General features: G+C 34.9%; 1 protein-coding gene across 1 annotated transcript in view; it reads left to right on the plus strand.

Annotated features, from left to right (window-relative positions):
* Window positions 1-20678, plus strand: part of LOC311279050 (adhesion G protein-coupled receptor E3-like) — a 32883-nt gene extending 12205 nt beyond the window's left edge. Inside the window, exons 4-14 of the mRNA XM_084390280.1 lie at window positions 4249-4320; window positions 4474-4663; window positions 10378-10497; window positions 10623-10801; window positions 10911-11072; window positions 11148-11354; window positions 11432-11664; window positions 11748-11814; window positions 13671-13762; window positions 17009-17159; window positions 20335-20678. Coding sequence (XP_084246406.1) covers window positions 4249-4320; window positions 4474-4663; window positions 10378-10497; window positions 10623-10801; window positions 10911-11072; window positions 11148-11354; window positions 11432-11664; window positions 11748-11814; window positions 13671-13762; window positions 17009-17159; window positions 20335-20469 — 1608 coding nt within the window. The 3' untranslated portion in view covers window positions 20470-20678. The remainder of the gene's footprint in view (window positions 1-4248; window positions 4321-4473; window positions 4664-10377; window positions 10498-10622; window positions 10802-10910; window positions 11073-11147; window positions 11355-11431; window positions 11665-11747; window positions 11815-13670; window positions 13763-17008; window positions 17160-20334) is intronic.
* Window positions 20679-22760: the final 2082 nt, after the last annotated feature.

Below are 22760 nucleotides of genomic sequence, written 5' to 3' on the forward strand. Positions count from 1 at the left end.
CAAATTGCAAGCACAATATGTGGAAAAATAAAAAAGAATTGAGATGCTTCCAACTGTTGCTCTTGCATTCTTGTGGCTCAGTGACTCACCTGAATGAATGGCTAATTAAGTATGCAGGCCCCACTGTCTCCTAAGGTGTGAACCACTAAATATGCATGATGGTGTTGAATCGTTGACGCCCATATTGCCTTTCCAAACAGAAAGTGCTTTGCAAAATTCAAATCAATGTATTGTGTTATGTGAATGATTAGGCAGGGTGATTTTCACATAATTTTGAAGAAAAAACACTAGGCGATGACATCCATTAGACAAAAGTCTTATTGACATATATTTAGTATGTGTTTTGTGGTCTTATTTCAGAAACTTTAGTTTTTAGTTTTTTCAATAACCACGCATAAACATTATTCTCTCAAAAATGCAGACATGTACATTCTTGTTGCTCACATATTATGGTAGCCCTGTTTGTGCTAAATAGTGTGTAATTTTTTTTTGCCATTAATATGTTTATAAGCAACTGAAAAAAGCACAAATGTCAGGGCATGTCAGAATATCTCAAGGACCCCAAAAACACCTTAGACCCCAGAGGGTTAAGTTTAAGATACTTTTGGAAATTCAGCCCTGGTTATGTTTCAATGATGAAATTACTAGTGACCCGATTCAATGTTGTCACCCAGCATTATAAACTGATTATCTAATTGTTTTATTAATTTTTCACTACAGTAATTACTTCCAGCAATGTATTAAAAATCTTAAGGATTTAAAATCACACACAGACATCAAGAATCTACATATGAATCTCAACAATGGTGACAATCAAACAAATGCTTAATGTTGCAGTGCATGATGGGAGCCACCAATCAGAACGCATCCCTGGCTGACATCATGCATTGCAGCATGACTAAATTATGCAGCTGAATTGTCCTGTAATTTTCATTGTTTTTTCTGTTGGCTTTTATTTTGCTATTGTTTTGTTCTGACTTTAGTATCTTGTTTTGTGATGTTCAGAGTTGATCTGTTCCTCACTAGTTTGTTTATTGTCACCATTGTTGAGATTCATATGCTGATTCTTGATGTCTGTGTGTTTAAACACAATAACTTCGCTCAAAGTATTTTCAAAATTTTTCATATTGCTGTTGGATCTCAAACTGTAAAATCTCAGAGCTACAATCACCAATACTAAAACGAGACATCAAGCATATAGTCAAAAATTTAGAGTCTGAATGACATCAGTGCATCAGGACACTACATGATAATGTTTTTATCATCAAAATTTTTATCATTGTGAGCAGGTCATGTTTTTGCTTGCAGTAACAAATGTGCCTCATAAACACAGAGTTGTAGCAACCAGAGAAAAACTAATATCAAAAAATGAAAAGTGTCAAGAGCCCAACTAAAGCAAACACTGACCACCAAAATGGTAACTTGAAAAGAAAACTTCCATAAAACATTACCGTCTAAACTTCTGTTGACTCTCAAGAACTTTTGTCGATGTATGACAGAAATAAAGTCAAACTGGTAATAATAAATGCAACAATGTGTAATGACTCGAAGTCAGTAGTTCTTGTGTTTCTCTTTTTTCTGTTATTATTTTTTCTCTTTCCTTCAGTGAGTCTGCTTGTTATCATCAGGTGTCACCACTAATGGCCAATCACTTAATTAATCACTTAATTATCTCATTAACTTCAACACTGCTTCAGTGTTTACTTAATTATCTCATTAACTTCAACACCGCTTCAGTGTTAATTTTAACACCCTGTAGTGTGGACACATATAAACACTGAGGAGTGTTAATTTAACACGGGGGATTTTGCTGTGTACGCGTGCACTGTAAAAACAAATCCAAATTTTACAGAAAATAACTGTGATTTTTTGACGATCATTTTCTTTAATTTTAAATTGTACTCAAAACACTGTAAAATTACAAAAAATATCTGTAAAATAAAAATTCAGCTATTATTTTAGGTATTGTGACATTAATGAAAAATTCCAGTAATTCACATTTTTTATACAGAAAATTGATTGTATTTTTCATACAATATTTTTTCTGTTTTGTTAAATTACATAAAAATGTATGTAAAATTACAAATATAATCTGTAATTAAACAGTAACAGAACAGTTAAATGATAAAATGGTCAAATGACTGTCAGCTCCCCAAAAAACTGTAAAACATCCTAAATTAAATAAACTGAAAAACACTGTTATTTTACAGGTATTTCCTGAATAATCACGATCAAACACCTTCATTGTAAAAAAAATCGTAAAAAAAGGATCAAATGACTGGCAGCTGCGGCTGCCAAACAAAAACCATAAAATTAAAGTCAAATATGCTAATTTAAATAAAGTATAAAAAACTTTAAAATAAATTTGATGTCACCATGATTGAGATCAGTGTCTGCTTTAGTTGGGCTCATGACCCTTGGGTTTATAACTTTAGTTTTCTCTGGCGGCTTTAACTGTGTATCTAATAAGCATTTGTTATAGCAATAAATGCAGGAGAAAATATCAGATGGTCTTGGTCATTCATTGGTGATGATCTGATGATGGTCTGATTCACATGTATAGCAATCAAATATCTGAATATATTATTTTAGATTGCATAATATGTAGCTGGAATTAAGCTTAATGCAAATCTATAATTAATGTCATAATTTTTCACATGACCCTTGAAATATTGTGATGTCAGTATTATAACAAACTGAAAAAAAAAATATATATATATTATACAGAAAAGATTTGAGCTGGTTCATTTTTTTTAGTAGTATAGAGACATCAAGAATCATCATGTGAATCTCAACAATGGTGACAACCAACAAAGCCTTTTTGTGACTTTATAGTAATTCAGATTTATTTTATTTTTTTCATTGTCATCATTGTTGTGATTCATACGCTGATTCTTGATGTCTGAGTGAGTCTACATGATCCTGTCAAAGCATTTTCTGTATAATAACTTCATAAAATCTGAGTATCTCAGCACTGCAGATTCTTCTCCAGCAATTTTGTCACACAAAATTAACTAATATTTACCAACTTAATCAGAGACTTCACTACAGATGGTATCAATGAAGCAGGACACTACATGTTATTATCACTAAAAAGTGACCAACATCATCTGATCTGAGTTTCTCTTGGATTCCTACCATAACTAATATGCATCAGAGACACACAGGTAAAGCAGACAGAGAAAAATTAATGTTAAACACTAAAAGTTCAAGAGCCCAACTAAAGCAAACCCTGGTCTCCATCATGGTGACATCAAACTTTATTATTTTCAATAACACTTCAACTTCTAAACCTCTGTTAATTCTCAATAAGAATGTTAGTATGAAAGAAATAAAGTCTGGATTGTAATAAGTGAAGATGCTGAGATCCTGAGAGATCTGTTAGTGTTTAATGTTCTGTTGGGGTTTAAAGTGTTTCTGTATGGTGTGTTTCGTGTGTCACCATTGTGTTGAAGAGTAGAGCCTGAGCTTCAGTCCAGGATGAGCAGAGTAACACTGAAGAAAAGCTGCATGTTGTTTTATTTGACAGTAACTGTGTAGTTGCTGATGCAGTGACGTATAGTCGCAGCAAATCATGCATGTAGTTAATTGCATGTTTTTCAGTAAAAAATTCAGAAAATAAATGTGAAATAACTGTGTTTCTGTCAAAAAAGATTAATGAAGATTTCTGTAAAAGTATTTTGCACTTAATTAATTTAGGATATTTTATATTAATTTTATGGGTTTTGTATGGCAGCCGTAGCTGACAGTCATTTGACTGTTTTTTTATGGGAGTTTTTTACAGTGAAGGTGTTTGATCGTAATAATTCAGGAAATAGCTGTAAAATAACAGTGTTTTTCTGTAAAACATTTAAGGAAATTTTATGTAAAAGTTTTTTGCACTTCATTTAAATTAGGATATTTTACTTTATTTTTACGGTTTTTGTTTGGCAGCCGTAGCTGACAGTCATTGACCGTTTTTTTTACGATTTTATTTTTTACAGCGTGGTGGGAGGGGGCCCCCAAATCATATTCTGCTTAGGGCCCCCAAAAGGCTCGGGCCGGCACTGGTTTGGATACAAACACTGTCCACTGTAGCGAGCAAAATACAGAAAAGCACGACAAATGTTTAAAAAAATTGTCATTTAATCATTTGTTAAAGAAATTTGTTAAAAAACACTGTCTGTGTCTCATTTCAGAGGCACTCAGCATACCCGGTTAAAGTCATCACTCACACATCGTCAAATTCTGTCTTCTCATTGATTTCAGAGTCAGACTGAATCCCTTCAAAATCTTCTGGAGCAGATCGAGAACATTACAGCGCAAGAGCTTCCTTTGACTGTAAGTCTTCAAGAGATTTTTTTTTTATATATATATAAAATAATCAAATCAAATGTAATTGTCAGTTACATGATTGACATCGCAGGTATGATTAATTGGCTTTCTTAATATTTACAGTATTTTTTTTTTTTTTTTTTCTGATCAATAAATTAGACTGTGACCAATATTTTGAATATGGTCCTCAACACTTCAGAAGAGATTTCAGAGTCTTCATCATCAGTCAGCCGAGCTGAACTAGCCTCCAACGGAAACCATGTGTTAAAAGCCAACGAGAAACTCATCTCTACATTGGTGAAGCCGACAGACACACATGACAGAGTCAATTTTACTCTTGCTGCTGTTGGTGAGTGGAGAAACTGTTATTATTGATGATGAAACTGAGCTTATATATGATATCAGGGAGTTTATATAGTCTAGAGCAGGGGTTCTCAACTCTGGACCACGAGATCCACTTTCCTGGAGTTTAGCTCCAACCCTAATCAAACACACCTGAACAAGCTAATCAATGTCTTCATGATTACTACAACGTTACAGGCACACAGAGTTAAATCAAAACTGCTCACACTGAGTACATATTGTCCCAATCTAAAGAGTGTTAAAAGTGTTAAAGTTAATGAGATAATTAAGTGATTAATTAAGAGATGATTGAGCATTAGTGATGAACACCCGCTTCAGCCACAGCATTACGCCTGGTTCACACCAGACGCCGAAGCGACGCGAAACGGAAAATCACACGCGGTCCGGCGCCTGCCTGTTCACACCAGACGCGTGTTCTCCGCGGCGGTCGACAAGCGCTTCTGCTCAGTTGTTGTTTATTCAGAGCTATTTTTTACTTCATGGGTAAGTAAATAACCTCATAAAATGAATACACCATGTTTCTGTAACCAAGAAGTTTGTACACTTCTTTTATTAATCCATTGTCGAGACACACACGTGTTTAGTTAATACTCGCGGTATTTTAATTAGAAAATTGCTTATATTTTGACAATTGACCGGATGTCTCGTGTTTCTTGGTGTGACTTCCTGCCGGAATGGACGCGGATCACTCGCGGCTCGCGCAAAAAATAGAATGACACCATAGGTTAACATGGGCGCCGAAAGGAAGCGGCCTCCGTTCCGCGCCGCTTCGGCGTCCGGTGTGAATGAGGCTTTAGGGTCTGTTTACACGACACCGTTTTCAACTAAAAACGTATAACTTTTTATACGTTTTGGCCATTCGTTTCCACGACAACAAAGAGTCAGTTTGGGTGCCTGAAAATCAGAGGTGGAGATTCCAGGGGTCAGAAAGTAAAAGTCCTGCCATATGTTTATTCCACCCATGAACTCACACAGCAAAAACTCCAGTGTTAAATGAACTCTCCTGTTTTTTTTCTGGCTCCAGACTCAAGAGTGTTAAAGTTAATGAGATAATTAAGTGATTGATTGAGTGATGATTGAGCATTATTGAAAACACCTGATGTTAACAAGCCGAATCACTGAAGGAGAAAAATCACAATTTTAGACACCGTTATGGAGATTAGTGTTCGATTTAGTTGGGCAGTTGACCTTCAAATGATTATCTTTAGATTTTGTTTGGCTGTTGATCTGAGTTATTACAGCCAGATGAACAAAAAGAAAAGTTGGTCAGGTGGTGTTGGTTATATTTGAACATAATCATAATTTGATTTGAATCACTGAACTCAATTAGAGCCTAATCTCTGACTTAAATGTATATTGGTCATTACAACATCACAGTAATTCTACAGATTAAGTTCCAGAATTTTCAATATAATTCAAATTATTTCTTAAAAGTTGTTCTGATAAAGAAAAGGAAAATTTTTCTTTAAGGCACACACAGACATCAAGATTCAGTGTATGAATCTCAACAATGGTGACAAAAAGAATATTCAATTAGGAAAACAAGACAATTCAGATCATAATTTATTCATACCGCAATGCATGATGGGAGCCATGGATGAGTTTTGATTGGTGGCACCCAGAATGCACTGCAACATGCTTTATTGTTGTCACCATTGTTGAGAATCACAGGCTGATTCTTGGTGTCAGTGTGTCCAAATAATATAATTTTTCAAAGTCCTTTGATCAGAACAACTTTCAAGAAATCTTTCTGTTTACATTGAAAATTATTACCATGGCATAATATTAGAATCACAGGCAGCTATAATCAACAAGGTAAACTTAACTCTCTAAATGAGTTTTGTGATTCAGGTCAAATTATGATTGTGTCAAAACATAAAAAACACCACATGATCAACATTTCTATTTGTTCATCTGAGAGTTATAACCCAGATACAACAGCCAAACAAAATCTAAAGTTATTAGTTTAAGGGTCAAGAGCCCAACTAAAGCAAACACTGATCACCATAATGGCAACTTAAAAAAGAGATTTTCTCCTTCAGTGATTCTGCTTGTTAACATCAGGTGTTTTCAATAATGCTCAATCATCACTCAATCAATCACTTAATTATCTCATTAACTTTAACACTCTTGAGTCTGGAGCCAAATAAACTCCCAGGAGAGTTCATTTAACACTGGAGTGTTTGCTGTGTGAGTTCATGGGTGGAATAAATATATGGCAGGACTTTTACTTTCTGACCCCTGGACTTTCCACCTCTGCTGAAAATGCAAAGTTTTGAAAACTCAAAGGAAACACTTCTGAGTTGTAAGCGTATCGTTGTCGTGTAAACGTAAGGGAGACCGGGGACAGTTGCAACACTTTTTGCATTTTTCTCAGTTACTCAGAGACTATTGGGACTAGATCAACCAAATGTTCAAATTTTATTAAACTCCATACCATATAAAGATGATTATATATGACATATTGTTCACAGTATTTATTTGAATGGAAGAAGCCACACAGCAAAAAAACCAGTGTTAAATCAACACTGCTCAGAGTACATATGGTCCCACTCTACAGAGTGTTAAAATTAACACTGAAGCAGTGTTGAAGTTAATGAGATAATTAAGTGATTAATTAAGTGATTGGCTATTAGTGGTGACAGCTGATGTTAATAAGCAGAATCATTGACGGAAAGAGAAAAAACAATAACAGAAAAAAGAGAAACACAAGAACTACTGACTTCGAGTCATTACACATTGTTGCACTTATTATTACCAGTTTGACTTTATTTCTGTCATACATCGACAAAAGTTCTTGAGATTCAACAGTTAAGTTTAGACGGTAATGTTTTATGGAAGTTTTCTTTTCAAGTTACCATTATGGTGGTCAGTGTTTGCTCTAGTTGGGCTCTTGACTCTTTTCATTTTCTTAATATTAGTTTTTCTCTGACTGTTCCATCATTGTGTTTATAAAGCACATTTGTTATTGCAAGAGAACACATGATCTGCTCACAATGGCCCTCATTTATCATTCTTGCGTAGAAACGGGCGTATATGTTGGCGTAAGATTATGCTTACACTCTTCTCACCGCCTGATTTATGAAGCTGTGCGTACCTTTGAAATCCAGGTGTACGCAATACCTGCGCTTGATAAATGCCGCGGCTGAAAACGAGTGTCATTAGAATAACACGCCCCTATATATTCAAGTCTCCGCTCCCCCCACGCCCTTATTTTACGCCATGGACACACGGAAGACGGCAAAGAAGAGAAAGTTCTTTGAGAAAGAGAAAGCGAAACCAGGGAAGTGGAAAGAAACAAAATTGATTTCTAGATTTTTATTATTAATGACGCTTATTGTTATTTAGAAGAAGGATGTCGTTATTATTATTATTTGTATTTGTATTATTATTATTATTATTTAAAAGAAGAAGAATGTCATTTTTATTATTTTGTCAGTCTGAATGATTTTTTTGGTCATTGAAAGCCTTTCATTACTAAACCCAGTCCGTGCACACCTGCCGGGCCTAACCCTGGCCTAACCATCGTTTCAAAGAATAGTACAACGGCGAGCGCGTCGAGTATAAACGCCTCGTCCGTTTGGGGAGGTGCGCGCGCAGTCTGCGGAGACTCGCGCTGCGGAGCCAGGCGAAAGTATAAACAAGGCTTGAAACGTCAGGTAAAGCGCGCAGGCTCGCAACTTAAGGAATACATATGCCTACAATTCAAATGCTTTGGTAAAGTCACACAAATTAAACATTGAAGTCCATGTTGCACAAAAATAAACACTGAAGTTTATAATTACTATGTTGTTGTTTTTTTACAGTGGGTCATAATATATCATATCTTTTAGTTTGTCAGTGCGTTTTGTGGTGTTAGGAATTGTTTTTCTGCGCATTCCCGCACTCGAAACGTGCGTACACCACCTCCTGAGCTGGCGTAGGATTTGAGCGTGCCGTACGCCAACGTCCATATTGATAAATCTCAAAGTCACCGTGGTTTTGGGTGTACGCCAGGTGTACGCTGGAAATTTGGTGTACGCACTTTTGATAAATGAGGGCCAATATGTTTTGATGATAATGACGTTATCATCATGTAGTGACTTGATTCACTGATGTCATTCAGAGTCTAAATTTTTGACTATATGCTTGATGTCTCGTTTTAGTATTGGTGATTGTAGCTCTGAGATTCTACAGTTTGAGATCCAACAGCAATATGAAAAATTTTGAAAATACTTTGTGCAAAAAAGTTGATGTATTTAAACACACAGACATCAAGAATCAGCATATGAATCTCAACAATGGTGACAATAAACAAACTAGTGAGGAACAGATCAACTCTGAACATCACAAAACAAGCTATTAAAGTCAGAACAAAACAATAGCAAAATAAAAGCAAACAGAAAAAAACAATGAAAATTACAGGACAATTCAGCTGCATAATTTAGTCATGCTGCAATGCATGATGGGAGCCATGGATGCGTTCTGATTGGTGGCTCCCATCATGCACTGCAATATTAAGCATTTGTTTGATTGTCACCATTGTTGAGATTCATATGTAGATTCTTGATATCTGTGTGTGATTTTTAAACTTTCAGATAATTAAAATATTGTTGGAAATAACTACTGTAGTGCAAAATTAATAAAACATGAGGATAATTAGATTATAATGATGGGTGCCATTATTGAATCAGGTTATTAGTAATTTCATCATCAAATCATAACCAGGGCTGCATTTCCAAAAGCATCTTAAGCCTTACTTGATTGCAGACCAACTGCAACAAATGGTCTGTACAATCAAATTAGGCTTTCAATGATGAAAATATGAACTGTTTTAGGCCAATAGTATTATTTATTTCTATAATAATATTATTGTAACCTATTATTTATTTATTTAGTGATATTTATCAAATAACAGTTATTGAGTTTTGTTTGTTTATGTGTAGAACATAGGCCTACATATATTCAGTGTGCAGGTGTTACAAATGCTATTCAATCTCTCCATATTTCAGTGCCAGACAGGAAGAATTGAACAATTTGCAATGCAACAAACTTTTATTACACATGCAATTTATAACTTGTTGCAAAACCATCAGCCATGCCTGCTAGACACACTGACTTTGACACATGCTAACTATGTCACTTAGAAGTCAACAAAACAATAATTCAAACTAAGTAAGTTTTGATTAATTCATACAAAATGGCAGGACAGTATGACAAAATTACATCTCATGAAAAAAATTACTTTCATACCTCCAAAGCAAGTTTTGTTCAATAAATGCAGCAGCAGATGTTGAATATGTCTACTGTCTTCTTGTTGGGGGAAGGGTCTAACTGTGCATGTGCAGTATGAGTGTCATCACTCTAGCTTGTTTCTGATTGGAGAAAAATGACATGTTGCAACCATCCCCTGTTGCAACACTCCCCGGTCTCCCCCACCCTAAGATGAATCAACTAAAGATAAAAGAAGACATTACATCTCTCAAGATCTCAGCAGAAGAGGATTAAACAACTCCACAAACAGCATTACCAGCTTGACTTAATTTAACTCTGGGGATTTTGCTGTGTACAAAGTTAACTGATTAGTTCAAACTAGTAATTAGATGAAATAGTTATTTTATTTTAGTCTTTTTATTGTTTTGTTTTTTGCAGATTTGTGCAGATTGAATCAACTTTAATAAAAACAAAAAACAAAACATAACTGCTTATTTTCTAAATCAGAGGTTGAAGTCTTCATGGTGGGACCCAGTGTCACCTTAGATAAAATCCCTCGACTTGTCACGACAAATTCTTCTGTGGACATCGATCTCATTGGGATCGCCAAGAACAACAATGAAACAAGTATGTGAGATGTGTTTTAATACAACATTTTAAATAAAACATTTTTAGAAGATATATCACTAAACCACATTTAACTAAAGGTTTTAATGTGTTCAGTACAAGTTTCTTCTGTTTCTGTCACACAGGATCAGCTGCTGTGGCTTTCATGAGTTATAACACAATGGAGAATTTACTGAAGCCAGGCGTCTTCAACACATCAAATGACACGATTAAAATGATGTCCACTGTGATCTCAGTTACTCTTCCCAAAACCACCAACACTAAACTCACCAAACCAGTCAACTTCACCCTCAAACACATCAGAGTGAGAGACTGAAATGTGTTTTTGTCCAACCTGAGAACTGATGAACATCTGAAAACATCTAATATTCAGTGTTATACTATTTTCTGCATGTTCTTTCTTCTTTTTGCAGGAGTTTGACCCCGACGGTTCTCTGTCCTGTGTGTACTGGAACATCAGCGAGTGGATTGTAGATGGCTGTTCTGTTTTAGAGACCAACAGAAGCTACACTGTGTGTTCCTGTGATCATCTGTCCACATTCGCTCTCATCATGCAAACCAGCCGCCCATCAGAGGTACGAGAACATTTATAGTGAGCATTGAAGAACAGCACAGATTTGGCACTCATGTACTGTGACATGTTTCCTCAGAGCGACTCAGCGCTGTACGTGTTGAATTTGGTGTGTGTGATCGTGGGGCTGGTGTTCTTCAGTTTGGCCCTGTTGACCTTTGCCCTTTGTCAGTGGAGTCCTGGAGTGAATAATGTGGCTCGAATCAACCTCTGCGTGAGTCTTCTGTTGGCTCACCTTCTGTTCCTGCTCACACAACAGTTCCTGAGACTCATACGCCGTCATCAGGTGAGAATGATGAAGGAGCCCTACAGCTCAGCACAGTCTCACTGAGAATCATCATAACCGTCTCTCATGATCTCCAGGTGTTGTGTGCCGTGATATCAGGTGTGCTGCACTTCCTCTTTCTCTCCGGCTTTGTGTGGATGTTCATTGAAGCTGTGCTGCTCTTCATCTGTGTGAAGAACCTATCACAGATCAGCTCCAAAAGGAGGGGGGTGCTTAGCAGTAGATTCCTGTGTGTGATTGGATATACGGTTGCTCTGGTTGTGGTGGCTGTGTCTGCTGGGGTGAATCCTAAAGGCTACGGAAGTGAACAGTGAGTTTAGTTTGAGAGACTCAGAGATCAACACCTTCATCCTTCATGTTTGTTCATTTCATTATTTTTCTTCCTCTAAACAGGTGCTGGATTGAAATGGATAAAGGCTTTAACTGGAGTTTTCAGGGACCTGTTTGCGTCATACTAGCAGTAAGCACATTTCTCATCATGACTTTGTATTAACCCTCTGGGCTTCTTCGCCCGAAAACGGGCGAAAACTTGAACGTTTCGAATTGTTTAATTTTTTTGCTTCATCGGATGGGGGTGAAACTTGGTGACTTTTCTTTTATTACCTATATGAACACACAAAAAAATCAAGGAGATGATTCTGATATGTTAAAGGGTCGTAAAAAAAAAAGTCACACTTAGCTTCCTCCCGCCCGAAAACGGGCGACATAGGAAATGAATGGGAAATACGAAAAAATAGGAAAACTCAGAGAAACTTTTGGTGGTACAAGCTACAGATCAGCCACTGTGCTGAAAAAAAGTGTTCAGCAATGAAGGGGTGACACTCTAAAACATCAAGAGTGCAAAAAAGACACCCTCCCCCCCACACACACACACCTACACACACAAACACACACACACAGAGAAATGAACTGGTAAGACTGAAACAGCACATTTTGCCCCAAACTATATAAAAATTATATAATCATAATAACTCCAAAACTATAGCAAGGAGAGTCAAAAGGTAGGTATCGTTTGAAAGAACTCTTTTTAAATTTTTTTTAAATATAAATTACATTACATTTGGACATTGTCCTGCCAAGAAACGGCGGATAAAAGACAATATATATATATAATTTTTATTATGATTTTGCATATCTTTCTTATTTGTCATGGAATAACTCAGGAAGGAAATAAGGTAGGAGGAAAATTCTTTTTTAGTGAAGTCCCCCTACATGTTAGCTGCATCTGGATAAAAAAATTATAATTTTTGGATAAAGGAATCAAAAATTACAGCATTTTGAAAAGAGATAGCCTTTTTGTACAGTCTTTGACACCCCCTCATTGGCAATTTTTTCTCCATGAAGAATATCTTGTCATAAAAGCAATAGATTATGTTAATTTTGGGCTCATTTTAATTGTAATAATATGCTGTAAAAAATGAAGTGCCATTTTCAATTATCTGAGAATGTTTCATGAGCTGTATGATGTTTTTGACACATTGCAGTACATTATTTTATAGATTATGAAAAAAAAGAAATTCTATTTATCAGCAAATTACTCAGCAATACTTAAGAGTTTTTCAAAGTGGATACATTCACTGTAAAGTTCAGACTCTAAGCTTTCAAATGACATCAACTTTGTGTTAATCAAGGCAAGATTTTTGAAAAATATGGTAATGAATATTTTCGCAGCTAGGTGGCGCCTGCTGGCGGTACACTTGGTTTTAGAGGGATTACTCAGCACTCGTTAGGAATTAATAAATGTAATTAGATGCATTAAAAAGCTGAGATCCTAAGCTTTAAAATGATATATAATTTGTGTTGTTCCATTCAGTGGTTGATTAGTAATAAATTGTTTTCTTTCCGAATGGAATAAATCAAATAAATAAATAAAAAAGCTATAGGCCGCCTATAGGCGCTTATAGGACATGACACAAATTTATAAATTTTGAAGCCACTAGGTGGCGCTCTTCTCACTTGAAATTTTTTTTTTTTTAGGCCTGCACTCTAATTTGATGTGAAATGTTGCATTTATTGAAAAATAAAATAAAATAAATAAAATAAAAATATATATATTAATTCTAATGGAAAAAATAGCTAATAAAAATTATATAATTAATGCAAACTATCATAAAAAATTCAAAAAATTCTAAATAATAATCAGAAAACATTATAGAACAAAAATATATTTGATTGGTTATCCTGGGAAAAAGTAAAGTAAGATTTTAAGGCTTCGCCCGTTTTCGGGCGGGAGGAAGCTAAGTGTGACTATTATACGAAGAAGCCCAGAGGGAAAAGTGATTAAAGATTAATAACGGTTGTTTCTCTACTGTGCAGTTAAACATGATTCTCTTCATCTACATCATCATCAGTCTGACCTCCACCTTGAAAAATCTGAACGCTGAAGTTTCACATATGAAACGAACCAGGTAAAAAACAATATGATTTGAACACTCCATGAAATATGTATATATATTGTTATATGCTGCATATTTACCTTTAACCTTATTTTGATTATTCTCAGGTTATGGAAGTAAAATAATGTCAAATGTTTTTGAAATAAAAAGCCTGTTGAATTGCACTACTTGAAAAAAATAGGCATTGCATTAACCATGCTTGCATTTTAATGCATTATATTTTTAGGGCTTGCATTTTTATGGGCTGAAATTCAGCATGGTTGAATATTTAAGCTGTGAATATTTCAATTAAAAACATTTCAAACACATTTTCATTATTAAAAATTCAATAATCCATATTCACCTTTCATATTTCACTTCCAAAATATTCAAACTGTTTAAAAATACAACCTATAATATTCAACAGGCAATTTTCGATCCATTTTATTTCGCTTTGCAAATTCAGTGGTTCAAATTCAACAGTAAATTCAACATTGACGTCCAGGAACTGCAGGAAAAGCAGTAGATTGCCGAGCATACTCTCCATCTGCTGTTAGTCGACCTCACCAGCAGGGGGTGCAAAAGCGCTTGTTGTTGACGAAGACCAGCAAAATTAGAGCAAGTCATTCATTCATAAAACTCATTTACAGCAATGTAAGTGTATTTGTGATTATTATGACGGCTGTTTTATGTTAAATTCAGTGTCTTCACGGTTAATTTTCCTGTGTAGCCTACATGCATCTTTCTCTACCGTGAACGAGATTATAATGTTATTCCCCGATGCGGATGTACAGATCCAATGTTACATTTTTGAGGTTGACATATATTTTTCTTGGTTGTTTAGTTGCCTTAACTTTATATTGTGGCGATGTGCTGCATGCAGGCTATGGGTTTCCCTCAATACTTCAGGATTCCCCTGCTGGACATATAAAACGCTTAACGTATCTTAATGGACTAATTACAGTGATATAAAAGACCAAACTCGCAGGCAAGCAGATGGACTCAGAATAACGCGCAAAGCTGAGCGTTTCCCAGTGATAGACTGGCATAAAGTTGGCTTGACGTTGGACATTCGCACATTTAGGGACCGTCTCTAAAGTGTATACGACATTGGTATACACGTTTCTAACTCCGATAGCATTTGAATAGAACGACTTACAGTCATAAAACCAACTGTAACGTGTTCATGTAGTGTCAGGCATAATGCGCACCCTTTGGATTTTTTATATTTATTCAAATAAATTGAAGTTTGCTATTGAAGTTAGAAACGTGTATGCCAATGTTGTATGCAACTTTAGAGACAGTCCCTAAATGTGCGAATGTCCAAAGTCAAGCCAATTTTACATTTAGTCATTTAGCAGACGAAGCGATTTACAGTTAAACTAACAATAGGACAACAATATGCAAGTGCTATGGTTCTTCCCAGTTTAAGCTAATGCAATACACGTAGGCATAATAAATATATATATATATATATATATATAGAGAGAGAGAGAGAGAGAGAGAGAGAATAGAATAGAATAGAATACAATAGAATAGAATAGAATAGAAAGTGTTAGTATTAATTGATCAAGTGTTGATTTTATGCCAGTATATCACGAAACGCTCAGCATGAAACTTTGCGCGTTAAGTTTATATTCTGAGTCCATCTTCTTGCCTGTTGCCTATATAGCCTACAGCCTACATCCCCAATAAGGTGCGAGTTTGGTCTTTCATATCACTGTATGCGTTAAGCGTTTTGTCCCAACGGAAGGTGAATCCTTGAGTATGAGGTATTGAGGGTGTTATGGAAAAAATCAGTATTTCCTATATTCATTTGTTTCCAAACTGTTAATTTCAATTAATCATGTGTTTCTGTGAGGGTTTCTAGCAGCTGAGGGAAGCAGGAGGTAATTTAGGTCATAAATGAAGGCCTTTTGGCTTCTCAGGGACAAAGAACAGTTTGACCTGTCCAGGGGGGTAGAAACCAGTCCAAACCAGCTAAAGATATGGGATATCTTTAAGGAAAACTACAGAAACTGGGAAGGAGGGGTTAGGATGTCAGAAACCTGTATAAAAATGTCTATGTTTGTTGAGTCAGGCAGGAGTTCTGTTTCCAAGTTGGGTAGCTGCGACTTGTATGAAAAGAATCCTCAAAGAATAAACCTTTTCACTTTATTACAATTTTGCCTCTTGAAAGTTTCTTACGCCTTTGATGCTGTTTTTATTAACCTCTGAAAATTGCCTTTACAAGGGAAACCGATTATAATCCTGTTCATGGTAGAGAAAGCTGATGACATGTAGAATACACAGGGAAAGTAACAATGAAGTTATTGAATGAAACATAAATACAGCTTTTGTGTCTTTATCATCTTTTCCACATATACTGACACAGATAATCATTTCCATTTTATGAATGAATGTCTTCGTCAACAACACATGCTTTTGCACCATCTGATGGTGAGGTCGACTAACAGCAGATGGAGAGTATGCTCGGCAATCTACTGCTTTTCCTGCAGTTCCTGGACGTCAATGTTGAATTAACTGTCGAATTTGAACCACTGAATTTGTGGAAGCGAATTTGCAAAGCGAAATAAAATGGACCGAAAATGGACCGAAAATTGCCTGTTGAATATTATTGATCATTATTTTTAAACAGTTTGAATATTTTGGAAGTGAAATATGAAAGGTGAATATGGATTTTTGAATTTTTAATAATGAAAAGGTGTTTGAAATGTTTTTAATTGAAATATTCACAGCTTAAATATTCAACCATGTTGAATTTCAGCCCATAAAAATGCACTTAATACAATGCATTAAAATGCAAGCATGGTTAATGCAATGCCTATTTTTTTAAGTAGTGCAATTCAACAGGCTTTTTATTTCAAAAACATTTGACATTATTTTACTTCCATACAGGTTAGGTAAAGTCAAATGTGTACAATAACAATTGCAGAGTTTTTCTTCATAAATCACTTTCTTAAACAAGTTTCAAGTGTGGTTGATTACAATACAGAAGTGTTCTACAGACTGTAAAAAATTTCTAACTCTCCCAAATCAAAAATTTAAAGTGACCGATAACATCTAAATTTTTCAATTGGCCCAAGTGAAATTCTGTAAATTAAAACTTGGGCCAATTGAAAAATTTAGATGTTATCGGTCACTTTAAATTTTTGATTTGGGAGGGTTAGAATTTTTTTACAGTGCAGACAAAAAGTCATACTTATAACAGGACAATTGCAGATTTTCCACAACAATATAATCAATAAATATATATTAACTCTCCATCTTTCTCTGCAGGAATATGACATTTAAAACACTGGCTCAGTTTGTGGTTCTTGGTTGCTCCTGGATTCTGGGTTTCTGGAAGGAGCTGGAGATCTTCTTCCTGATCTTGAACTCCCAGCAGGGAACCTTCATGTTCCTGGTCTATTGTGTCCTCAATGATCAGGTCAGACATCAGTACAGACAGTCTACCAGAAAATCATCTCTCACCTACTTTATATTAAAGGGTTAGTTCCCAAAAATGAAAATTAGCCCATGATTTACTCACCCTTAAGTCATCCTAGGTGTATATGACATTCTTCTTTCAGACGAATACAATCAGAGATATATTAAAAAATGTCCTGGCTCTGAGAGAAGCCAGCTTCCATTGAAAATGAATGACTTCCGGTAACTTTGGAAGCTCAAGTCGGCCGCGGTGTGTACGTACAGTAATAAAGGCCTTCTGAAGTGAAGCGATGTGTTTGTGTGAGAAAAATATATCGACTAAAACAACTAGCTTCCGGCAGACAGCCGTACACAAGTCGACTTACACCAAAAGAGTAACCAGTGACGCATGTATGACGTAGATGTAGGAGTGGCGTAACCCAGTGGGCATTTGATGTCAATTTAACATCAATATGACATCAAACTGATGTCAAAATTACGTCAAGAAATTGGTCAAAAATGAAAGTCATATTGACGTCAAAGTGTCGATGTCAATTTGATGTCAAGATTTGACCTCTGCTGATGTCATTTTGCCAAACAAAAAGGTGAAATGCATGGCCGTACACTTATCACCAGCTTCACTTAAAACTAACCAGATTTACTTTATTTAATTTCCAGTTTAATGAAATCATATTTTGTATTTTAAAGTCACCATGATGGTGGTTAGCGTTTGCTTTAGTTGTGCTCTTGACCCTTGACTCTTTAATATAAAATTTCTCTGGCTGCTTTAATTGTGTGTTTATAAAGCACAATTGTTGTAGCTAAAAAAGCCATGAGAAACTGAGATCAGGAGATGTTGGCTGTTTATTGATGATATCATCATGTAAATGCCTGAATCCCTGATCATGTTCAGTGTCTAATGCTTTGATTATATGGGACTTGTGGTTTAAAAGCGGTTTTATTCATGACAGAAGTAATTTGATTCTACAGCATGTCTAGCAGTGTTGTTTATCAAATAATATACTTGGTTTTTAATAACTATTTAGTGCTCAAAACCCTGTCATCTATGGCATTACTTAGACGCACACAGACATCAAGAAACAGCGTATGAATCTCAACAATGGTGACAATCAAACAAAATATCCAGATAATCAGATCAACTCCAGCTGCATAATTTATTAAAGCCGCAATGCATGCTGGGAGATATGGGTGAGTTTTGATTGGTGGTACCCAGCATGCACTGCAGCATGAAGCATTTAATTGATTGTCACCATTGTTGAGAGTCATACACTGATTCTTGATAGCTCAGTAATAATGTTGAGTTTAATGCATTAAATGTTTTTTAAAATTCTTTATTAATTTAAAAAAATGTTATTCTCATGCTGTTAAATTAAATGGCTTCTATTATAATACAACATTAAAATCACAAGTCCTATATGACCAAAGATTAGACACTGAATAAGATCAGAGATTCAGGTAATTACATGATGATATTGTCATCATCTTCAATAAACCACCAACATCTCCTGCCCTCATGGCTTTTTTAGCTACAACAGTTGTGCTTTATAAACACACAGTTATAGCAGCCTGAGAAAATTTAATATTAAAGAGTCAAGGGCCAAGAGCACAACTAAAGCAAACGCTAACCACCATCATGGTTTCATCAAAATATGTTTAATATATTTTAAACTATTTAAATATTATATTTATTTAAACCGGAAATTAAATAAAGTAAATCTGGTTAGTTTTAAGTGAAGCTGGTAATAAGTGTACGGCCATGCGTTTCACCTTTTTGTTTGGCAAAATGACATCAGCAGAGAACTCTTGACGTCAAATTGACATCGACACTTTGACGTCAATTTGACTTTCATTTTTGACCTATTTCTTGACGTAATTTTGACATCAAGATGCCCGCTGGGAAGCTTTGACGCCTCTCACGGTTCAAACAAACAGGGCTGGGCAACAAACTCAAGCTCCTCTCATATTTTCTCTCAAAAAATTGTCTTTTTAAACTAATTTGTGACTGGTGTTTTGTTTTGCTCGATCTCCGTGTTCATCATTACGTTGTGCGTCAGGTCAAGGGTCACTCTTTCACCGAAACGGCCATTCACTGCCATTATAAAGCTTGTAACTGGATCAACTATTATACTTTAAACTCTGATTGTATTCGTCTGAAAGAAGAATGTCATATACACCTAGGATGACTTGAGGGCGAGTAAATCATGAGCTAATTTTCATTTTGGGGTGAACTAACCCTTTAACCCTTTAGAACCGGCTGTGTCGTCGCCGACACATACCAGCAAGCTGTATTCATTTGACCGTAACTCTTCAACCGTTTGCACTATCAAAGCCATTCAAATTGCCCCTGACAGTAGATAACATACGCTTTTCGGCAATATACGGCTTATTACGGTAATTTCATGCTTTCCGTCTGCAAATGACAGCAGCGCGGGAAGGAGGATTTGAACATATGAGATACGAAGCGCGGCAGGTTAGAGTGTTTTGGATTGCATAAAATAATAAAAGAAACAAACAAATACATGGCGAAAGAAGTGTTAGACAGCAGAAGAGGGGATAAGGATGATTTTTAATGAAACTTGGGAAGCGGATGGCCGTTACTCTTTCACGTATCTAAGTATGTAGTGCGTGTATGTGTATGTGTGCGTGCCTAAGAATGTGTGCATTTGTATGTGTGCGTGTTTGAAAAAAAGTGTCCTAAATGAAAACTGTGCCACCCAATGTCACAAAAAAGACTTGTATATATGTATTATAGTTCATTGTTCAACTTTAAAGTGTTAGTTTCTTTCGTTCATGATTTTTTCTGTTTTTTTTTCTAAATAAAAATCAGTAAATTTTATTCTGTTTTTTTTTTTTTTTTTTTTTTGTCTATTTAAATTCTATTTACAAACTCACCACACACAATTAATGGTCAATAACTGTAATTTATTGAAAGCTTATCTCTTTCTGAAAAAGATGACACCTTGCACATTAAGATAGCACATTGTTTTAGAATTGTACAGTCAAAAAATCTAAATATGTGAAAAACGCCTATTTTAGCTTCAGGTTCTAAAGGGTTAAGTTAATTTTTCATTTCTCATCTTCTAAAATTATATTCTTGAAAAATAACTTGGACATGTTCTGTGTTTTTGTTTTTTTAACCAGAGTTTAAAACTATTTCTCTTCTCATTCTTGTCCAGGTCAGGCAGCAGTACAGGAAGTTCTTCAGATGTCCATCAAGAAACACTGAAGACGAAAGCATCCATATTCAGCAAAGGAAGTGCCATTCTTATGAAAGTGACATGACCGTCTCAGTTACAAATGTCACTAGTTAACCTGCTATATATTTACAGCGGTCAATACACTTATGTGAATCTATACATTTCTTTAAGTGCAACATTTCTTTGGTAGAGGAACTACCATGATTTTTAGAGGCTTGTATACTGGGTTACACTTTTAATACGCTAACAAAAATAATAAGATAAAGCAATTGTTTTTCAGCTTAAAGTGTTTTATTAAAGCAGTGTGATATCTGTAACATTTCAAATCTTATTTTCTTTTAAACAATCTATTCAAAACTCAAAACATATTCATAACTTATAATCTCACAATCCAAAAAGATTCCACAGTAGTATCTCACAGAATTTGTGAATAAACAAATTTAGTTTCACAATTAAAAACAATAACATAAATTACCTGTAATAAAACAGAAAAAGGTTTCATATGATTTTGCATAAGAAATGAACCACAATATCAGTAGTTTGAATAATTTATTTTAAATAAATCTAGTATTTGTTACAAATTTGTCCTCTATCTGACTTTGAGCTTTTGAGTTTCTCACCATATAACTTCTGCATCAAGTGTTGTTTTACATACTTAGAAGAGAGAGGATCCAAGCATCACTTTGAGCTAGGGCTGGGCGATATGGACCAAAAGTCATATCCCGATATATTTAGGCTGAATATCGATATACGATATATATCCTGATATTTTTTTCCGCAAAATGAGAGCAAATGTTCAGTCAAAGTCAAAGCCAAATATGACATCACAAGTAGTTTTATTGAAACCGGCTATTTCAGTGAACAGTTGCTAAATCAAATGAATAAATAATAAACAGGTTTCTTCACCTTAGGGCTGCACGATTATGACAAAAATCATAATTGCCGATTATTCCCTTGGAATTGTAATTGTGATCTATTAATTATGATTATCAAAATTTACATTGAATATATATAAACAAATTTTGTGTAAACATGTTATAATTTGCATATATATATATATATATATGCCAATTATATTTTTTATATATGCAAATTATAACACGTTTTAACACACACAAGTACTGTCCCCCTTTACTTAACATACACATGAATTGTAAGAATATGACTAATAGTAAAGACCAGTACTAATAAATAAACATTAGGCCTATGCTAAAGCTATTAAATAGCAGTCCCAAACTAGTTTTTGTTAATACAATGTCATTTAAAAAATATAAAAAATTAACACAAAGAAAAATAAAGTGGCATTTTGGGGTTATTATGGAAACGACAGTTACCATGCCCAGTGGGCATTTGATGTCAATTTAACATCAATATGACATCAAATTGATGTCAAAATTACGTCAAGAAATAGGTCAAAAATGAAAGTCAAATTGACGTCAAAGTGTCGATGTCAATTTGACGTCAAGATTTTGACCTCTGCTGATGTCATTTTGCCAAACAAAAAGGTGAAATGCATGGCCGTACACTTATTACCAGCTTCACTTAAACTAACCAGATTTACTTTATTTAATTTCCAGTTTAATGAAATCATATTTTGTATTTTAAAGTCACCATGATGGTGGTTAGCGTTTGCTTTAGTTGTGCTCTTGACCCTTGACTCTTTAATATATAAATTTTTCTGGCTGCTTTAATTGTGTGTTTATAAAACATAATTGTTGTAGCTAAAAAAGCCATCAGAAACTGAGATCAGGAGAGGTTGGCTGTTTATTGATGATATCATCATGTAACTGCCTGAATCCCTGATCATGTTCAGTGTCTAATGCTTTGATTATATGGGACTTGTGGTTTAAAAGTGGTTTTATTCATGATAGAAGTAATTTGTTTCTACAGCATATCTAGCAGTGTTGTTTATCAAATAATGCACTTGGTTTTTAAAAACTATTTAGTGCACAAAAACATTTCATCTATGGCAGCACTTAGACGCACACAGACATCAAGAAACAGCATATGAATCTCAACAATGGTGACAATTAAACAAAATATCCAGATAATCAGATCAACTCCAGCTGCATAATTTATTAAAGCTGCAATGCATGCTGGGAGATATGGGTGAGTTTTGATTGGTGGTACCCAGCATGCACTGCAGCATGAAGTATTTAATTGATTGTCACCATTGTTGAGAGTCATACACTGATTCTTGATAGCTAAGTAATAATGTTAAGTTTAATGCATTAAATGTTTTTTAAAATCCTTTATTAATTTAAAAAAACGTTATTCTCATGCTGATAAATTAAATGGCTTATATTATAATACAACATTAAAAACACAAGTCCTATATAACCAAACATTAGACACTGAATAAGATCAGCAATTCAGGCAATTACATGATGATACTGTCATCATCT

The sequence above is a fragment of the Rutilus rutilus genome (assembly GCF_951802725.1).
Source record: "Rutilus rutilus genome assembly, chromosome: 2".
Taxonomy (NCBI): domain Eukaryota; kingdom Metazoa; phylum Chordata; class Actinopteri; order Cypriniformes; family Leuciscidae; genus Rutilus; species Rutilus rutilus.